General features: G+C 42.2%; 1 protein-coding gene across 2 annotated transcripts in view; it reads left to right on the top strand.

The window, feature by feature from the left end:
- RAB11FIP3 (RAB11 family interacting protein 3) overlaps nt 1-21,394 on the top strand; it is a 91,211-nt gene that overhangs the window by 34,871 nt on the left and 34,946 nt on the right. For both annotated transcript variants that reach the window (XM_054586732.1, XM_054586730.1), the window contains exon 2: nt 16,320-16,413. In XM_054586732.1, the coding sequence (XP_054442707.1) occupies nt 16,320-16,413 (94 nt within the window). The remainder of the gene's footprint in view (nt 1-16,319; nt 16,414-21,394) is intronic.

Genomic DNA, 21,394 nt, shown 5'->3' with positions numbered 1-21,394 from the left:
TCTACACAGTACAAGAGTATTCAATAACAAAACAAAAGTTTTCAAAGGTTATTTCATAGAATGAACTGTTTTCTCCATGCATTTCATCAAAAACATATTTCTAGAAAAAAAGAAATCTTTCACCTGAAGATTAACCCCAGGTAAAAGTACTTATTGATGACATCAAATGTAAGTTAATATGACTGATGTTCATCAAAGCCTAACCTAAAATCCTTTATGTACTTTATTACCAAAGTTTATTTAGAATCACTGACTGATTCATGTGAACAATATTAATATCAGTGGTCTTCCAAAAAGGGTGAGAATAAAGACTTAAAATTAGCATTAGATAAGCTGAATTTGTTTGAAAAATACAGTGAATTGACTTAAAACAATAGGGTAGAAGTTTTATCTAAATAAAACTTATTTTTGAAAAAGTAATGTAGGTGTGGTAGGCTGATAACTGATAATGCCCCCAAAGATATCTGAGACATAACCCCCGGAACCTGTGAATTTTATTTCATATGGCAGAAGGGCTTTGACAATGTGATTAAATTAAGGATGTTGAGATGTGATTATCCTGGTAGGCCATAAATAAAATCACAATAAGAAGGAGGCAGAGGGAAATTTGACGACACAGGAGGAGTTGGGAATGTAACAATGGAAACAGAGACTAGAACGTTGCTGCCATAATCCCAGGTACATTGGTCACTAGAAGATCAGGGAATGGGATTCTCCCGAGAGCCTCCAGTAGAAACCAGCCCTGCCAACTCCTTGGTTTTAGCCTGTAAGACTTTGAGACTGTGGCCTCCAGAACTGTAAGAGAATAAGTTTCTGTTATTTTAAGCTATGAAGTTAGTGGTTACTTGTTATAGCAGCAACAGGAAGCTAATACGATACGGAAATGTTTTTTTGGTCCAAGAAAGGAAAACAACCAGATGTAAACAGTAGATACAAATTCAAAGCATTTCAATAGCTGTGGAGGGAGAATTGGAAATGGGAAGAACCACTACCATTTTACACAGATACTCTTTCGAGAAGTAATATAGTATTTGCCCAGGTAGCCAAATATCGTTGTGCTGTAATTGCATCGCTTGTGCATTTTTTCTTCAGAAAAGTATATGTTTATACAGCCATGTCCATAGCCATATTATTCATAATAGTCAAAAAGTAGAAGCAACCCATGTGTACACTGGTGTGTGAATGGATTAAAAAAATGTGGTGTATATATACATACCGTGGACTGTTTTCAACGTTAAAAAAGGAAGGGAATTCTGACACATGCTACAACATGGATGGACCTTAAGGACATTATGCTCAATGAAATAAGCCAGTCACAAAAAGGCAGATGCTGTATGATTTCATTTATATGAGGTCCCTAGAGTAGCCAGATTTATAGAAACAGGAAGTATTGGGTTGGCCAAAACGTTTTGTTTTCCATAAAATAAAAGACACATTTTTCATTTTCACCAATAACTTCATTGATTTGAATATTTTGAGTATGTTGGCTATCTCCTGCGTGGTATAACATTGATTGTTCTCAGTTAATGTCTCAGTTTGATCGCTGTCAACCTCAACTCACCTACTGGACTGTGGGGCATCGTCCAGTGAGAAATCTCCAGCATGAAACTTTGCAAACCACTTTTGACACATTTGATCAGTCACAGCGCCTTTTCCATACACGACACAAATATATATATATATTTTTTGCATTTCAGTTGTGTTTTTACCTTTCTTGAAATAATAAAGCATAATATGCCAAAAATGTTGCATATTTTCTTTCATCTTTAATATTAAAATGGCTACACAAAAATTCACCTGTTTTGATAAGTTGTTTTTTTTTTAAATGCACGCTTATATGACAGCTGTCACAATACAATCTAACAAAATTGTTTCAAATTAAGTTAAAGATGCCTAAGTACTACTATACCCATCTTATGGGAAAAACCAAATGAATTTTTTGGCCATCTTAATTGAGTAGAGGTTATCAGGAGCTGAGGGAATAGGGAATGAGGAGTTAGTGTTCAGTTGAGAAAGATGAAAAAGTCTCTGGACATGGATGGTGGTGATGGTCACACAACATTGTGAATGTACTCAATGCCACTGAATTCTACACCTAAAAATAGTAATTTCGTTATGTATACTTTATCACAATTAAAAAGATATTTTTAAAGTATACCTTCATGCCTTGACTGGTGTCGCTCAGTTGTTTGGGCATTGGTCCGCAAGGCAAAGGGTCGCTGGTTCAATTCCCAGGCAGGGCATTTGGTTGCGGGTTCGGTCCCCAGTTGAGGTGTGTACGAGAGGCAACCAGTAAATGTTTCTCTCTCACATCTCTTTTCTCCTTCCTTCCTCTCTTGCTAAAAATAAATAAATATCTTTTAAAAAACAGTATACCTTTGTAGCCTTTTTGAGGGTAAAGTAACTAGATATTAAAAGGCTTCAGAGAGTGAAGGCATCAACAAAGCAACCCTAATTCTCAATCAGGGAGATGTGTCAAAAGCCATACGTGCTGTCCACACAGGCTTTTGCCTCATACCTGTGCTGTTACATCCAATTCGTGGTTCTCAGTTTCACTTACTGGACCTGCCACAGTAGTGAATATAGCTGATTGCTCCTCTCCTCCACCTGGCTTTTGGGATTCCACACCCATTTAGTCTTATCTTTGTTGGAGTCCTCTTTCTAGTCTTTGCTGGTCCTGGGTCCTCGCACCCTTCCTCTATCTGCATTCATTCCCAGATGCACAGCTTTAAATATGGCTTCTGTGCTGATGACCCCGATTTCAGATCTCTGGCTCAGCCCAGTCCTGAACTCTGGCCTCATACTTGGATGTCAGATGGACATCTCAGACTCACATGGTTTTGAGTGCCGCCTACAGTCTCCCCATCTTAGTTAATAGCAATCTCGCCCTCTCAGTGACTTCGTGCCAAAATATCTTTCTCTCACCCTACATCTGCTTTCTCAGGAAACTCCGTTGGCTCTACCACCAGAGTATATCCAGAATCCCGTCACTTCCCAGGCCTCATCTGTTATTCTGTGGTATGAACCACCAGGTCTCACTGTCTTGCTTCCCCCACCTTTTCTCCGTAGACAACTAAACAATACACTGGAGGCAAGTCATGTTATTCCTGTGCTCAGAACTCTCCCAGGGCCTCTGATCTCGTCTCCTGCTGCCAACCCTCTGCTGACTCTGCTTCAGCCGCCTTGAGGCTCCCTGCATTCTATAGGCACCCTCTTCCCCAGGCCCTTTGCACTGGCTGTGCCCTTTGTCTGGGACACTCTGTCCCATATCTATCTGTTCTGCCCAGGATCTCTCCTGGAGCTCAGGGTTCCCCACTACACTCAGCCAGGTGGTTGGCAAAATTCAGTTCCGTGTGTTTGTAAGGCCAACATTCCTGTTTTCTTGCTGGTGGTTGGTATGCAACAGTCCTCAGGTCTGAATGGCCGCCCTCAGGTCCAGCCACGTGGTCCTCTCACAGCATGGCTGTTTACTTCTCTCTCTTTGTGGCCAGCTGTCTGCTATAGTTAATGCATGCACAGAGTGACTGGCTTCTCATGTTTATGATGCTCAGCTGTTTCATCATATTTTCTATGTAAGCCTTCTCAGGATCCTGCCCCCACAGTGTCCGTTCCAGGAGTAGCTGACAACACAGGAGGGCAGATCAATGCCCAGGTCACCTGTAGGAAGATCCCCAGTTGACAAGCCCCTGTTGCAGTCCTAGCATTTCATCAGTTTTTAGTGACCACTTTTAAGTATAAAGAAATGGTCAGGAGCCTCAGATAACTTGAGGAAAGCCCACAAGAAAGAGAGACCAAAACTAACAACAACAAAAAAAATAAAAGTAGAAAGCATTTAAAGGGTACAGTCTGTGCAAATAGCAGAAAATAACTTGGAAAGTAAAATGATTTATATTGTCAGATTAAAGAAGACATTACTTTCAGGGAACTAAAAACCACCCTCAGAAATTAAAAATGAAATAAAAGCATCCAGTTGAACAATTGGAAGATCAAGTCAAGAATATATCCCGAGCCCTGACCAGGTAGCTCATTTGGTTAGAGCATCGTCCTTATATGCCAAGGTTTTGGGTTCAGTCCCCTGTCAGGGCATACAAGAATCAAGCAATGAATGCATAAATGAGTGGAACAATAAATCGATGCCCCCCTGCCTTCCTCTCCTCTCTAAAATCAATAAAAAAAATAAAAAAGTGAAATGGCTATATCCCAGAAAGTTCTTTAAAAAGCATAAAGAATGGGAGATAAAAGATAGGAAAGTACGTGAGTGACTAGGCCTAGCACCTGACAGCCTTGCTGGGAGGGGGACAGGGTCCTTATTAAAAGGATCCTTCAGGAACTCTCCCAGACTGTCTCTGTTCGAAAGAGTTCTTCCTATGCACAGAACAGCGAGGAGAAAGTGCCCCCAGCAAACAGTGAATTCTACTGTCACAGAGGAGGTTCCCAGATGCTTCCAGAGATCAAAACAGTCCCCACACACATCATCAGGGCAGCAGCGTTCCCAGTTTCACAGGGCTCACTTCCAACCTACAATTGTGTGTGCAGGCACCTGCCAGGGAGGGAAGAGTGCAGGTGCTTCAGATAAGAACGCTTTCAAGGTGCACACCACACACTTTTTCAGGAGGGAACACCGAAAGGACTGCCTGCACAGAGGAAGGAAATGCAGAGGTCGCAGCCAGGCAGGAGGCCCCAGGGGCCTGGTCATGTGGGAATGGTCTAAATGAGGCATGTAATTCTGCAAAGATGTTAGAGCAATAGGTATGCAAAAAATTCGGGCAATGAAAAGCAAAGGAATTGCTAAGTAGAGGAAAAATTTATATAAGTAAGGCAGTGCTATAGTTTAAATGTGGTTTAGCAGGGAAAAATATTTATGTTGTCAGTGATAGAAACACTGCAGAAGATCTAGCCAAACTCCGGAGTGTGAGGAGACTGCTAAGTTCTCTCCCCCCAACCCCCATTTTGTTTTTTAAGATAGGCCAAAACGCAACATGTAAATCTGAAAAGCCAAGAAATAGTGCCAGAAGCATATTCTCAGGCAGTGACCCCCCCACCCCCTCCCCAAAAAAGCTAAAGAGCAGGAAGAAGGGCCTCTCTGAGGTGGGTGAGAGGGGAAGGAGCTGCTGTCTCGTTGGAGGTCTTCCAGCACTGTGACTTTTTGAACGATGTACCTGCATTTGGTAACTTTTTGGGGGTTTTTTCCCTCCTTTACAGTTATTCTCAGGGGTCTAGGATGGGCCAGGAGTCTAGGAGTGTCCCTGTAAGGAATGAACCCTTCGGTTCTCTGTTGTGTGCAGAGACATCATCCAGATAGGCTGAAGAGCATGCTGCCCTCTCACAGCCTGGAGTGGAATTCTGTGAGCTGAATCATCCTTTATCTAGTTGGTTAACATTCCAGAGAAAAGCCATAGAGGGAACATTTTTATAGCTTCTTGGAGTGGGGCACAGGCCAGGAGTGTCCCGTTTGAAGAGCTGCACCGCTTCCCTCCTCTGGCACCCCTGGCTCTCCCCAACACCAGACATGAAATGCGGGAAGAAGCATGAGAGGCTTCTGCTTCCTGAAGTGCCACTGTTTCCTCAGACTAACGTGGTTATGTGAATGTTGAATGTATGTGTTCTTTGGTTACTTCTGTAAATTCTTTTTTATTTCCTTGGTGTGCGTGCATAAAGCTTGATTGTGTCCAGTTGACTATTTTTCCTAGTATTCTCATGTGCATTTTATAATTTTATTGTCTTTAAAATAACACGGAGACAGCACTGTAAGTATACTAAAAACCACTGAATTGTGCCCTTTAAATGGGTGAATTGTGTGGTATATGAACTATATCTCCATTAAGCTGTTAACAAAACTAACATGGAGAGTCAGAACTGCCCCAGACCCTGGCCTCTCGGCCACCCATCCCACCCTCCTGAACCAGATTCTTCAGAGTGGGCGTTAGACTTGACGGAGAGTAGCCATCTGCCAGAATCTCAGTGTTGACAAAAGTTCGGAGAAAGCAGCTTCTGGTGTTGGAGGCAGCCCACCGCCCTGTGTGAATAACATCAAGAAGGGCTAGCCAAGCCCTGGCCAGTGTGGCTCAGTAGGTTTGGTGTCATCCCCCAAAGCAAAAGGTCACTGGTTCAGTTTCTGGTTGGGACACATGGTTGTGGGTGTGGTCCCCAGCTGGGGCTCATGTGAGAGGCACATCATTGGTGTTTCTCTCTCTCATTCATGTTGCTCTCCCTCTCTTTCTCCCACCCTTCCCTTCTCTCTAAAAAGGAAGGAAGGAAGGGAAGGAAGGGAAAGAAGGATCTCCCCCTGCCAAAAAAAAGAGTTAGTCAAGCCCTGGTTACAGTTGAGTGCTGAGCAGGTTCCTTCCAGCAGGACATAGGTGGTGACATTGCAACACGTATTTCAGAAAGACAAAAATGAATTCCGGAACGGCATGTGTGCCTCTTGGGGGCATGTGGAAATGACCTTTTCCATATAAGGCCAACACGATGCTTTTATTCTAGAATTTTATAAGCCCTACTCCCTAAACCAGGGGTGGTTAATTATTAGTTCATCACAGGTGATGTAGGAAGCTATTTTTATACTTCCAGCAGAAAAAACTGAGTTCCAAATGAGCACATGCAGTGTTGGAAAATCTTACTTTATTGTCTTATTTTCAAATTTAAGTTTAGAAATATACATTACCTTTTAAGTTGGCCAAAAAGTAAATATCAAATATATTCTTTTGGCTTTATTTTCCCCAAAAGGACCCAATAATTCCAGAGGGGTTGATTAAGGTGTTTAGGGGGACAATGAACCTTCATATTGTTTCCACATACCTGGGCAATTTTAAAGTATCTAGAGATATCTCTGAATACGGTCTTTAAGCATAAATTGCTGAACATAACCCCTGAAAAAGTTATTTGTCAAGTAAGGGTTTAAAAAAATTTTGGTTTTTTGAGCGCTGTCCCAGGTCCTGGAGCCCTGGTGTGACAGTTTCCTGCAGGCTTAGGAAATGTTCTATACATGGGGGGGCTCTTTCTTACTCAGTTGTTCTTTAGACAGTTACAGACGGAAAATCACCACTGCTTACAAGGAAGCTTGAATCATCTATCATTTGTGTCTAGCTTTCAAAGGCCCTGAGAATAAATATGGGGCATTTCTTTTTCTTTTTTTTATTTTCATCTAGAAACTCAAAATGGTGCCCATTTTGATGAGCACATAGCTTTTTCTGGTTTTATATTAAGCATGTCACTATTTACAAAAAAACTTCCCTACATTTCTAAGAATCCTCTAGTTTTCTCCATTAAAATGAACCAACCAGCAAAACCCCCACTCAAGTGCATTATCTACTTTTTAAGAAATTACACACTATAGATGGGGTTGTACCCTCATCCACCCCTTTTTCTTCCTCACCTCTCCTTCCCACCATCTCCCAGAAGAAACCACAACCATAAAATTATACTGAAAATCATAGTTCTGTCTATTTAAACTTCTCCAGGCTTATTTCCAATGGTGTCAGTTAAAAACAGGATATATATCCTTCCTGTCTCTTGTTTATAAACTTAAGAAATTACACGACAGTTAGTCTTTTCTGGATTTATAAAAATGAGTTAGTTTCTGCCCCTCCCTGACATCTAGGCAAGGAAAGTTGGAAATGGCATCTTGATTGCGGATGCTGGCTAGGACCCACACCTGCAAGAGCAAGGCTAGATGGAGCTTTCTGTGCCAGAGAGCTTTGGATGCCCTGGACACGGCTGTTTCCTTTAGGTAGGCTTCTTGGGTGTGCAGCTCAGGACAGCTAAGAGGACATCTGAGAAGCAGCAGGGAAAATCTATGTATGTTTTGCTGCTTTATAGATGCTCTTAAGAAGTTCAGGGGTTCTGTTCAAGATGGCGGCATAGGTAAGCATGGTACCCAGAACCTTCCACAACCACATCAAAATTACAACTAAACTACAGAACATCCATTGTTCAGAACCTCCTGAAATATAGCTGAACAGATTACAAGTAAGGATATAAAGAAGAAGCCACATAAGGACTGGTAGGAGGGGCAGAGATGCAGAACAGGTGGCTCCCACACTCACGTGGCGCAGATAAAAATCAAGAGGAATAGCTGGGTTGTAGAGGTCTCCCTGAGGAGCGAGCGGTCCGAGCCCCACACCAGACCCCCAGCCCAGGGTTCCAGTGCCAGGAAGAGAAGTCCTTATAACTTCTGCCTGTATAAACCAGCGGTAATAGAGGCTGAGGGAGAAAGAGGGCTTCTGGAGTCCAAGGCATTCCTCTTAAAGGGCCCATGCACAGACTAACTTGGATTTGCTCTCTCTGAGCTTCAGTGCTGGGGCAGCAGCTCAGAAGGCACTAGGGACATATAGGGAGGAACTGAATTGAAAGTACTTTAAAATGGAGCAGGAACTCTGGGCACTGCTTTTTTGTTCTGGCCTTGATGAGGATGGGAGGTTTTTGTCTGGGTTTTGCAGAGGAGATGAGCTTTGAGACAAGGAGTCACCCATTCTCCAAGACGGTGCAGCAGCTAAATAAAGCCTTTCTCCTTTTACATCAGCACCTGCCTCGATAGTTTGGCTTTTGTGGCAACAGGCAACTGTACCCGCCCCTTCTTTATTTGTTTGGTAACAAGAACAAGAAATTGAAAACCTATTTGAAAAAACAATGACAGAAAACTTTCCTACCTGGTGAAGGAAATGAACATACAAATCAATGAAGCACAGAGAATCCCAAGCAAGATGAACTCAAGGAGCCCCACACAAGACACATTGTAATTAAAATGTGGAAAGTTGAAGACAAACAGAAAATCTTAAAAGCAGCAAGAGAAAAGCGTTTCCTTTTATACAAGGGAACCCCCTAAGACTCAGCTGATTTCTCAACAGAAACTTTGCAGGCCAGAAGGAAATGGCAAGACACATTCAAAGTGAGAAAATCTTCAACCAAGATTACTGTACCCAGCAAAACTATCATTTAGAATGGAAGGACAGATAAAGAGCTTCCCAGAGAAGAAAAAGTTAAAGGAGTTGATTTTCACCAAACCAGTATTACAAGAAATGTTAAAGGGTCTTCTTTAAGAAAAAGAAGTTAAAAAAAAAAAGGAGCAAAAATACGAATAATAAGTAGCCATAAAAAGAGAATGAAGTCTTAAAAAAAAAAAATTTTATCCTCACCTGAGGACAATTTTTTAACAAGCCTTTATTTTTTTAGAGAGAGGGGAAGGGAAGGAGAAAGACGAGAGGAAGAGAAACAAAGATGTGTAACAGAAACATTTATTGGCTGCCTCTTGCACACCCCTAACGGGGGAAGCTGTCCCACAACCCAGGCATGTGCTCTGACTGGGAATTAAATTGCAGACCTTCTGGTTCACAGGCCAGTGCTCAATCCATTGAGCCACATCAGCCACGACAAAAGAATAAAATCTTATCGTTAGTGACAGCATGGATGGACCTGGACCTAAAGGGTATTATGCTAAGTGAAATAAGTTAGTCAGAGAAAGACAAATACCATATGTTTCACTTACATGTAGAATCTAAAGAACAATATAAACTAACAGACACAACAGACTTACAGATACAGGAAACAAGTAAAGATCAGCAGAGGGGAAAGGCATTGGAGGACTGGGTGAAAAAAGGTGAAGGGGTTGAGAAGTACAGATTGGTAGTTCTAAAATATCATAGGGATATAAAATACAGCATAGGATATATAGTCAATAATAGTGTGATAACTATGTATGGTGCCATTGCGTACTGGAAATATTAAGGGGAACACTTTGTAAAGTATATGATTGCCTAATCACTATGCCGTACACCTGAAACTAATACCAAATAATATTGCATGTAAACTATAATTGAAAAAATATTTTTAATTATAAAAGAAAAAAAAAGTTCAGTCAATATGAGGTAGGCAAACTGCAGGCCTTAGTGTAGACATTTAGAAATGATCCGTGATTAGGCTTTTGAGAGTTGCTTCTCTCCCCATCTGCAAATCTGGAGTGAAGTTTATGAATAGGTAAGGGAGTCCCTAGGAACATTTTGCTTATTAGTAGTACCATGATTGCTGCTTTTTAAAAAAGGCCTTTTGGAATACCACCATTTGTTTATGCATTTTTAAGCTGGTGGACATAAGTGATTGTTTCTTTTGTTGTTGTTGTTTTTGTTTTTTTGTTTTGTTTGGCCCCTTCAAATAAAGTTTCTGTGATCATTCATGTATGAGCCTTTGAACATGCTTTCATTTCTTTTGGGTGAATACCTAGGAGTGAAATAACTGGATCATATGGTAGATACATGGTTAACCCTTTAAAGAATTTCCAAACTTTTCCAGAGTGGTTGTGTAATTTTAAACTTACAACAGCAGTGTATGAGAATCCCAGTTTTTCCACATTCTTCCAAACACTTGGTGTACACTGTGTGGACCATCTTTTTAATTTTAGCTACCCAAATAGACTTGTATGTATGTTCCTCATTGTTTTAATTTACATTTCCCTGGTGGCTAATATTGACTTGAATCCTTTAAAATCTATTGAAACTTGTTTTATGGTCCAGAATATAGTCTGTGTTGGTATATGTCCCACAAGCATTTGCTTGAAAGGAATAATGTATTCCGCTTTCACTGGCTGGAATATTCTGTAAACGTTAGGTAGGTTGACGGTGCTTAATAGTATCACCATGGCTTCTGATAGGATAAGCTTTGTTGAAAATGTTATAATTTGAGTGTGCAGAAATGGGGATGGTTTCTCCCTGTGAAGCACTGTGCTTTCAGTGTGATTTCTGTGAGCTGTGCTTCTATAGTTGGAGTTAACTGTGGTTACAGAGCTTGTTCTGCTTGCTTCTCTAAGTTGTCTTCATATCTGTAGCAGAAACAATAGTATTTGTTAGTAAATTTCTCATACTAGAATAATCCTGCAGGAACCAGCTTTGTTGGTAGCTAGTTGCAGAGTGGTATCTTCTCCCATGGTGCTCTGTAACTTGCTGTGGGATGGAGTGCTGGCTGGCTTTGACTGCTCTGTTGTACATTTCTTGGCTTGATTTCCAGGTTCTGCTAATTTTCCAAGAAATGACAGGTTCTTATATTTTAGTCTTATTGTTTTTTATTTGCTTGTTTTTAAATTTTATTTATTGATCTGAGAGAAAGAAACATCAATTTGTTGTTCCACTTATATATGCATTTTTTGGTTAATTCTTGTATGTGCCCTGACTGGGGATTGAACCCACAGCCTTGGAGTATTAGGACAACACTTTAACGAACTGGGCTGCCCAGCCAGGGCCCTCAGTATTGTTTATTTCTGAAAGCCTGTGATGGGTAACTTTGGGCTTGGATCATTAAAACCATCCCCAAATCATCGTTGATTTATTCTCCAAAGAAAATATGAAGTGGACTTTTAAAAAAATTTATACTTTGATTCATCTTTGCTCATTCTAACATAGTGACCTATAAAAGGGCATCTTCAGTTAATTATTTGCTTATAAAGTGTTGGGTTAATGTTTCAGAATGAATGACTTGGTACTTTGTGTTCAATTAGTAGCTTCACTGTTGACATTCTTAGAAATCTTAAAGACAGATTAGCCAGTATGGATTCCAGGTTAAATACCCAAAAGATTCTCACTAGATATCACATGCTTTAAGAATAAAGGCTTTTGTGAGTTAAGGAGGGAATCATTCAGCTATTTCAAGAAATCAGCTGATGCAGGGACCTTTGAGCACAGTGTCTCAAACACTCAGGGCCTTGAGATGGAGGGATGGTGGCTGCCATTTCTTCCCATTGTGGTGGGAGAAAAGGGAGATGCCATCTCTGGCTCAAGAATCCTGGACTGTTAGGGTAAGTTAGCTTGAGCTGCTCCAGTTCCAGTCTGGTTTTATGTCCCATTCCATCAAGAAATGATGTTGAAAGGGGTGAATGTTACAGCATCTTCCAGCCTGCCCACTGCCCAGGAAGCTGTGAAGAATATTTGTGGATGGTGTGGATTATGGGTTTGGCCTCAGCCAGGCCTCACGCCCATCATACTCTTAGCTCTGATTCTCCTCATTTGAAACAGCCTTTCTATACCCTATCCCTACATAGTCACATCCTGAAACCCTCCTGCCTTTCTTGGTTTCCTGTATGGTCCTTCAAAGGGTACCTCTCCCTGGCTAACCACCTCATTTTATCTTCCCACTCCCACCCCACTACCTTTCCACTTTCTTTCTTGTTCTTTGCTCATTTTGTCTTTTACTCTTTTTTTTTTTCTTTTTCTTTAAAGTTTTCATTATGGAAAAGTTCACTTATATACAAAAGTAGAGGGAATAGTGTAGTGCTTCCCCAGTATCCCACCCCCAGCCTCAGCAGCTCACAGTCATGGTCATTTGATTACATATATGTATCCATGTATGTACCTTAGTCCCAGGTTTTTTAAGTATCTCTAAATATTTCAGTTAGGCCCTGGCTGCTGTGGCTTGGTGGATTGAGCGCTGGCTGCGAACCAAAGGGTCGCCAGTTTGATTCCCAGTCCGGGCACATTGCCTGGGTTGCAGGCCAGGTCCCCAGTAGGTGGCACATGAGAGGCAACCACACATTGCTATTTCTCTCTCTTTCTCCCTCCCTTCCCCTCTCTCCAAAAATAAATAAATCTTAAAAAATAAAAAAGGCATAGCACCATACCTTTAAAAAATAATAAAAATAAATATTTCAGTTAGTGTATTAAAAAAGCAATGTGCTTCCCTGGCTTGGTGGCTCAGTTGGTTGGAGCATCATCCTGTATACCAAAAAGGTTGTGGGTTCGATCCCCAGTCAGGGCACATACCTAGGTTGTGGGTTCTATCCTCAGGGCACATACAGGAGGCAACCAGTTTCTCCCCCCTTCCTCCCCCTCCTCTTTCTCAAAAATGAATAAAACGTGTCCTCAGGTGGTGGTGGGGGAGCAATGTGCTTAAGTTAAAAACGGTTCCTTCATATCTAATCACATTTCTAATTATCTTGTAAATGTGATTTTGAAAAGCAATTTATTTGAATCAGGATCCAAAAAAGTTCTTACATGGCAGGCAACAGGTTGATATGTCTCCTAAGTCTCTTAAAGGAGGTTTACTCTCTCCATCTGTTTTTTTCCTCCTTGAAAATAGCAGGGCACTTATTTGTTTCTTTCAAGGTCTTCCTGTTTTGGTTTTTGCTGATTACATCCCTGCGATATTGTTGGAACATGTTGCTTTAATCATTGTCTTTTCTGTAAATTGGTAGTTGGATTCCGGCTTGATGTAGGTGGTGTCACATACTTCCATCAGGAGGCACTTGGGTCATTGATCTTGTCCATGACTTCATCAAGGAATGCAGGATGGTGACATTCTGATCCCATCATTCCTTCTCCTCTTGACTACCATTGCTTAACCTGAGTAACAGTGTGTATGGGAAAGGCAGGATATCTGCTTAGTTCTTTCCCTTAGTAGTTTTTACAATGATAAATTGTCTCACTAGCGTCCTCCAGTGACGAGTGGTTATTTTTAACCTTAATTTTGCTGTCATGGATTGAAATGTGATGTGTTTCACTCTGTTGTATTTATCATTTTCATCAGTTTATATTGTCTCATTTTTGTCTGTGAAAGCCTGTTTAGGTTGACTCCTGAGTTCTTTGATGTGACCTAACACAGTCTTTGATAGCGACTTTGCTTTCAGGTATGACAATATATTCCAAGCTCAATTTGCCATCTCCTGGCATTTCTCCAAGGATCCTGACTCCTTTTAATGAAAGTGGAATTTAAATACCACGGCCTGGCTACTACGGGTGCTCACTGTTAATTGCATAGATTATAAAGTTTTTGTTTTGTTTTTAATACATCATGAGTGATACCTCATAGTGATGTGGAGGATCCCAGTTATCAAAAACACTTGGAGAAATGGAATTAGAATATTCCTGTGTTGCTGCTGAAAAGTTTAATGATAATCTAATTTTCTTTCATAAAGTCACTTGATTTTCACATAGCTTTTCAAATGATTTTTTTTCTCCCTTTAAAGTCCAAAAAATTTACCAATTTAAGTCTTGGAGTAGGTCTTTTGAGTTTATGAGTTGACATTCTTAGATACTTCATGTAGTCTTTGAATTGTAGTTAATTTTTTTAGGGAAGTTCTCTTAAATATTGTTTTTAAAATTTTTTATTATTCACTTATTTATTGTATTTTTTCCATTACCATTTATCCCCCTTGTACCCTTTTCCACCTCTACCTCCCCCTGCAATCACCACATTGTTGTCCATGTCCATGAGTCCTTTGCCTTGATTTTTTTCTTCAGGGACTTCTGTTAGCCCTACTAATGTATCTTTGTCTTCATTATTTGTCATTTTCTCTTGAATCCTTTTTATCTCTTTATTCTTTTACATTTTTAAAGATTTTATTTATTTATTTTAGAGGGCAAGGGAGGGAGAAAGAGAGATGCATCTATCAGTTGCCTCTCACACACCCCCAAATGGGGGCATGGCCTGCAACCCAGGCCTGTGCCCTAACTGGGAATCGAACCTGGGTTTGCAGGCTGGGACTCAGTCCACTGAGCTGCACCAGTTAGGGCTTCATTTATTTTTAAGAGCTTGTTGAAGTATATTTTATGTGCCATAAGAATCACCCACTGTAAGTGTACTAGTCAATGAATTTTAGTAAATGCATAGTTATTCAGTCATCACCACAGCTTAGTTTTACAATATTTTCACACCCAAGAAAGATCTTGCGTGCTTTTAGCAGTCAATCCTACTTTCATCCCATAATTTCGAGGCAGCTGCTTGTATGCTTTGTATTTGTATTTATCTGTGTTTTCTGAAAATTTCCTATAAATGAAGAATATAATTTGTGGGCTTTTGTGTCTGGCTTTTTCACTTAGCTGGGGGAAAAAAGGTTCATTCATGTTATAGTATGTATCAGTATTTCATTCCTTTTTATGGCTGACTAATAGTCTTTTGGATGAGTAGGTCACATCTTATTTATCCATTTTTCTGTTGATGGACATTTGGACGGCATTTACTCTTTTGCTGTTATGAGTAATGCTGCCTTGCTCTAAATATTTGTATATACATCTTTTTTTATTATTTGGAGTTTTTTTCTCTTGGGTGAGAATCTAAGAATGGAGTTGCCGTGTTGTGTGGTAAACTTTTGTTTTAACTTTTCAAGAAACTACCAAATGATTTTCCAGATTGGCCAGACCATTTTACATTCCTCTTGGCAATACATGAGTTTCCAGTTTATCCACATCTTTGCCGTTATTGTCAGGACTTTTGATTACAGCTCTTTTAGTGAGTAATAGTTCATCGTTTTAATTTGCGTTTCCCTAAGAACTAATGATCTTTATTTTTTAAAAAAATATTTTATTTATTTATTTTTAGAGAGAAGGAGAGAAACATTGTCTATCAGTTGCCTCTTGCACATGCCTTGCACAGGGACCGAACCCAGGCATGTGTCCTGACCGGGAATCAAACCAGTGTCCTTTCAGTTTACAGGATGATGCCCAACCAACTGACCCACACCAGGCAAGGCAGGACTCATGATCTTGAGCATCTTTTTTGTGTGCTTATAAGCCATTTGTATATTTTCTTTGATAAAATAACCGTTTAAATCTTTATTTTCTTAGTCTGTATCTTTTAGTTTTCCTTATGGTGTCTTTTGAAATGCAAAACTTTTAAATTTTGAGGAAATCCAATTTATATTTGGAAATATAAGTATATCTCCTTTCTGAAGAGTTTCATTCTCTGTAGTAACATGCATGTGTGAATTATCCTACTTACTTTTCATGATTTTTAGGTCTACTAGCCTAAGTTGTTTTTCCTATGGCATCTGCACAGCTGTTGGAATGGATGGGTAGATCTATGCTATGTGTAGTGGTCTAGACTGGCTAGAATAATATCCAAAATGTCAACACTGATGATCTTTCCACTTAAGAAACATGGCTGTTGACTTTTGAGAGTAGGATTTTATTCCATGTCTTGTGGTCTCAGGTGCTCTCGTCACCTTCTCCTAGGATACCACCTTTTCTTTTGTCTGGACCTGTTGGTGGCCTTTTGTTTTTATTTTTAATATTTGTTGATTTTTAGAGAGAGAGAGAGAGACTGAGACAGAGAGAGAGAGAAACATTGATTTGTTGTTCCATTTATTTAAGCATTCATTGGTTGATTATATTCCCTGGCTGGGGATCGAACCCACAACCTTGGATTATCGATGTGACACTCTGACCAACTTAGCTATCCTGCCAGGGTTTGGTGGTGGCCTTTGGGTCAGAGGAACCAGTGGCTCTTATTTTCAGCATCACACCTTTCAAGTAGGCTGCTCTCTGAATGTGGTGAAAAGGTCAAGTGCTTGATACAGTCCAATTTTGTAAAGGCTTGGGTAACATATTCTCACTTGGCAATTGCAGGTGAAGGACTTAACAAAATACTTGGATCCCAGTGGGCTCGGCGTGATCAGTTTTGAAGACTTCTACCGAGGGATCACAGCGATCAGAAATGGAGGTCAGTCATTCCCACCCTGTGCTCCCTTCGCCTCACCCCTTCCTCAGCTCCACCACTGTCCTTCCCTCTCGCTCAGCCACCCCGTATCAGTAACCCTCACTCCTCAGACTCCTTTTGCTGAGCTAAACCTCTTCCCTTCTCTTTGAAACCCCGAAATTCCCCAGGTTCCAGGATTCTCTCCCTCCTTCCTTATTCTTTGCTCCTCATTTACCTTATCTTCCAGAATTGACCTACTCAATTACTTATCCATAACATTAGAAAACTATTGCCACTTTCCCCAAAGAGTATTTAACGGAAAGTTAGAAACATACAAAAATATTGAAAGACACACACACAGTGGATACCCATATCTGTCATATGTATTCTGCAGGCAACATTTATTATATCTGCATTATCCGTCTGTCTTCCTATATATTCTGCAATTTGTTTTCCTTTTTTCTAATGGGATGCATTCCAAATCAGCGTACTTCCATACACTTCGGTCTAAACAGTTCAGCATGTGCCTCAGTCATTACCTAGAGTTCAATATTTGTTTGTAGTCTTATTTGAGTAAAGATTTGCCTATAGTGAAACCTTAGGTGTACTATTCTGTGAATTTTGACAAATTCTTATGTCTGGTAATGCAGATCGCTATCAAGTTATTACCATCACTACAGACAGTTACCCTCATGGCCTTCTCCTTCCATCCTATTGTTGCCTTCTTTGCTGATTTTCGTTACCATAGATTTGTTTTGCAAGTCATGGACTTCATATAAATAAGATGATCAGTGTCTGCTCTTTTGTCTGGCTTCTCCCTGTATGGGATGTTTTTGAGATTTATCAGTGTTGTTTTTCTGTTACGGAGCAGTGCTCCATCATGTGCTTATACCCCAGGGATGAACACTTGTTTGGGTTTAGGGTATTCCCAGTTTGGGACTATGTGTAAAGCTTCTAGTGACATTCATATGCAAGTCTTGTGTAGACATATGTTTTCATGTCTTTAGGGCCTGTACTTGGCAGTGGGGTGACTGGTCATGTGCATGTGTGTTTAGTTTCTTAGAAAACTGCCAGATGTTCTTTCAAGTGGTTGTACCATTTTACTCTCTTACGAGTTGCCTATATGCTTTCCTCTTCAAATGAAACTCTGAAGCTCTGAGTACACCTTTCCTCCTCATTCCCTGTCTTCAGCCCGGTGGTGTGAGGGTAGTGGTATTGGGAAGTCACCAGCTGCAGGCTTTTTCCCTCCTTCCTGCATCTTGTCGGAGGAAGAAGGGCATAAAGAGACTCAGCAGGCCCACTGTCATCATGGTGGCTCAGTCAAGGGGGTGTCCTTGGATCCACAGTCTTATTAGTAGTCATTGAAGGAGTCTCATCTATCTTGTCTGTCACATCCCCAAAATTATCACCCAACAGTGTCACATTGGACCTGGGTTTCCTAAAATACCAAGTCCCCGTTCGCTTTGGGTAGCTTTCTGAGTATGGAGTCCTGTGTGTTACTCCTGGTTCTTTCACCCAGTCAGGCCACACATGTGAATACCAGCACAGCCCAGAGAGATGTGGTGAACCAGCATCCAGAGTCCTGGGGCATACAGAGCACGCAGTGAGTCGGGGAACAGGGAGGTGCTGCTGCTGTCAGTGAGATGGGTTGGGGGTGGGGGCCACGCTGTACAGCCTTACCCGCAAGGGATGGTGGCATCAGTGTGTTCCCTGGGACTGAAAACAAAGGGGCCATTGGGAGCTCTGGGCCTTGGACATGACCCTTGTAGTCTCTGCACCTTCCAGTCAGGGGTTGAGACAGAGCTTCCTCAGATTCAGGTGGTTAAGGATCCCAGATTTCTTTCAAGTGTCAAGCTGGGAGCAGAGGTGGCAGCTGGGGCCATCTGTGTAGCTCTGAGGCCCTCTCTAGTCAAAGTCCAAGCTGGTGGCTGCTCTGTTCTTGGGGGCCACAGTTAGTGTAAAATGGAGCAAGCTCTGCCACACAAGTTCCTGGAGGGTCATGACCTGACAGTCAGCATGTGCTCCCAGAAAACTTGTGACCCAGGCAGATGCAGCCTAGTCTGCGGTAATAAAACTCTCTGGCCATTGACCTGCCCAGTGAGGGAGAGGAGCTGTTTCTCAGAGGCTAATTATCTGTCAAGCAGGAGGGGTTGCTGTCTCAGACGACCTGTGTGATCATCTCATGGGTTGCATGTGTCTTGAAGTTTAGCGACTTCAGGCGCATTTAGATATTTATCAATCTAGTGAGAGAAAATGGTCATCTGAGAATGGATTGTCTCCTTCAGTCCTGATCTTTCCTTAATGGTTAACCATCCACCCTGATGCACTGAGATGGGGCCTCTGCCTGCACACCCCACCCCTCTGCCCTCTTCCTTGCCCTTGCCTGGGATGTTTCCACTGCAGCTGGGGTACTCTCTGTCCTTCCCAGGGGTTGGCAGAGAGGAGCCTGAGGCAAGGCCCTGGGAGGGATTTTGGGTTTTCTGTCTCTGCCTGAAAGGAGCTGGCCAGGGCTGTTGTGTCTCCATCTAGAGCTCTCTGCAGCCTACTCCCCATTGGAACCTCTTTCTGGCTCACCTGGCCTTGTATACCTGGTCTGTCTTCATCCCCCAGGCACGCGGTTCTCTGTAGCTGTTCCTCTTTCTGTATGGGGGAACAGCTCCCTCCTACTGTGACCCACCAAATCAATTCACCTTGGGAAAGTCCTGCCTCTGGCCAGCCCATGCACACCAGTGGGACCCACTGGGGTTGTTTGAGTCTCTTTGCATTCTTTTTGTTAATATTTCTACTTTGATTTAATTAATTGCCCCACGCCCCAACTCCTGCCAGTCCTGGAGTTAGCATGGATTTTCCAGGAAATGATGCTGTGTTTTTCCAGTGGCAAGAACATTCTGGAATAGAAGCATCCCTAAAAGGCAAGACTTGGTCTCAACATGATAGCACATTGTGGAGTGCATTGTAGGTGGTGTCCCCCCCATCCCCCTACCCCCAAGTTTAGCCTTTGCAGAGCAGACCCCTGCTGCTGAAGCGAGTTGATTGACCATGGACCCTGAGGGACAGTCTACTGCTGGGTGTGTTGTTGATGGGGCAGAGAGGTTGGGGGCCTTGGACAGGGTTGGTGAGGGGATTGACCTACTAGCAGATGGGGCAGAGTCCTAGAATTGGTGGGCTGAAGGGAGGCTTTAGTGGTGAGAGCTTGAATCAGGCTGGGTGGAGGGGCAGCCGCCAAGACAGGACACAGCTGAGACCTGTAAGGACCTTGGACATGGACACTGTTGAACCAGACTCTTCCAGACTTTGGGAAGTACAGAGTCCCCTGCCCTTGGGAGCTGGCATTCTAGGGGAGGACAGCTCACAAACAACAAGAGATTATAGCTACAAGAAGTGACAGGAGCTCAGGAGGAGGGTGAAGCCAGAGGTGGTCACTGGAGGCCTCCTTGAGAAAATCTGGGGAGGGGTAGCAATATGTAGGTGGGAGGCCTGAGGGGAGCGTGCCCTATGCGTTTGGGAGCTGAAAAAGGATCAGTGTGGCTGGTTTGGGTGACCAGGATCACAAGATATGGGCATAGCTGGGCTCTGGGCACTGTGGGAGGACTTGACCTTCTTGTCAAGAGACCTCACAGTTCAACTCCAGCCCCAGGCTCCCTTTAGAAGGGCTGTTGAGTGGCCCCTTGGCTCAGTGCCAGCAGGGCGCACCTAGCTCTTGGAGTGGGCATGGGCAGCTGGGCCTCTGGGTGACTGCAGCTGTTGTGGGCTTGGCAGAGGCAGTGCCAATGGAGGCTCCCCATCCCGTGCATTCAGTGCACTGCGGGTCCAGCTCCGGGCTGCGGCCATGGCTTTACTTTTTTGGTAATTTCCAAACTTTTTTGTAATTTGACCTTTTAAAAAAAGACTTTGAAATTTATTTATTTTTAGAGAGAAGGGAACAGAGGGAGAAAGAGAGAAACATCGATGTGTGAGAGAAACATGAATCAGTTGCCTCTCACACATCTCCAACCCAGGACTGGCCTGCAACCCAGGCATGTCCCCCTGACCTGGAATTGAACTGGCGACTTTTCACTTTGCAAGATGACGCGTGACCCACTGAACCACAAGAGTCAGGGCTGTAATTTGACTTTATCACTTATCTTATGTTAGGAAAGGAGAGTGAAAATAAAACTAGGATAAAAGGAAGTCAAAGGGGATTTTGAAGTGTTATTTAATAGCATTTGAAAGAGTGAAAAGCATGATTACTTGAACTGAATTTCAGCTCTAGTTCACTTTGTGTCTTCCCTCCAGTGTGTCATCATAGCTGCACTTAGCTGTCTTGTCTGTCACACTTTTATTCTGCATCCAGGAGTGGCATACCAAGTGACTCGATATATTGACCCAGTTTGCAGGAAAAGTGCGAGGAGATTGTTACTGTCATAACCACAGGCCTTATTTCAGGAATAGAATGAGATAGAGAGGGAATTGTTACAAATAGGCCATTGCTCTGGCTTGTTCCCTCCCCCCAGGCTGTGGAAGAATAAGATAAATGCACATTAAAAATTTCCATTGTCTTAGTTTTTATCGAGAAAACTGACTGAAGAGTCCTAGTTAGTCCCATCAAGAATATGAATACACCAGCTGTATGTTCACATCTTCCTCTTCACCATGTGGAGCAAGACTTCTGGATCTTAGGCCCACCAGTGGAATCTGAGCACACGTCTACATGTGTGAAATGATTGGCTAAGTTTTAAGAGTTTGAAATTCTGTGTTTCAGTTTTTGGAAGTGTAAGCAAGGCTGTTCACACTTAAGAGGAGAAGAATGGCCCAGGCTGCTGTGGCTCAGTGGGTTGAGCGCTGGCCTGTGCACTGAAAGGTTGCTGGTTTGATTCCCAGTCAGAGCTCAAGCCTGGTGCGGGCCAGGTCCCCATTTTAGGGGTGTGCGAGAGACAACTGATAGATATTTCGCTTACACGTCAATGTTTCTCTCCCTCTCTTTTTCCCTCCCTTCCCCTCTTTCCAGAAATGACTAAATAAAATC

Source organism: Pteronotus mesoamericanus, unplaced genomic scaffold (genome assembly GCF_021234165.1).
Source record: "Pteronotus mesoamericanus isolate MK-2021 breed Mesoamerican mustached bat unplaced genomic scaffold, CSHL_Meso_final contig_947, whole genome shotgun sequence".
Lineage (NCBI taxonomy): Eukaryota > Metazoa > Chordata > Mammalia > Chiroptera > Mormoopidae > Pteronotus > Pteronotus mesoamericanus.
The sequence above is the reverse complement of the archived record's forward strand: the minus strand, read 5'-3'. Positions and strand labels throughout refer to the sequence as shown.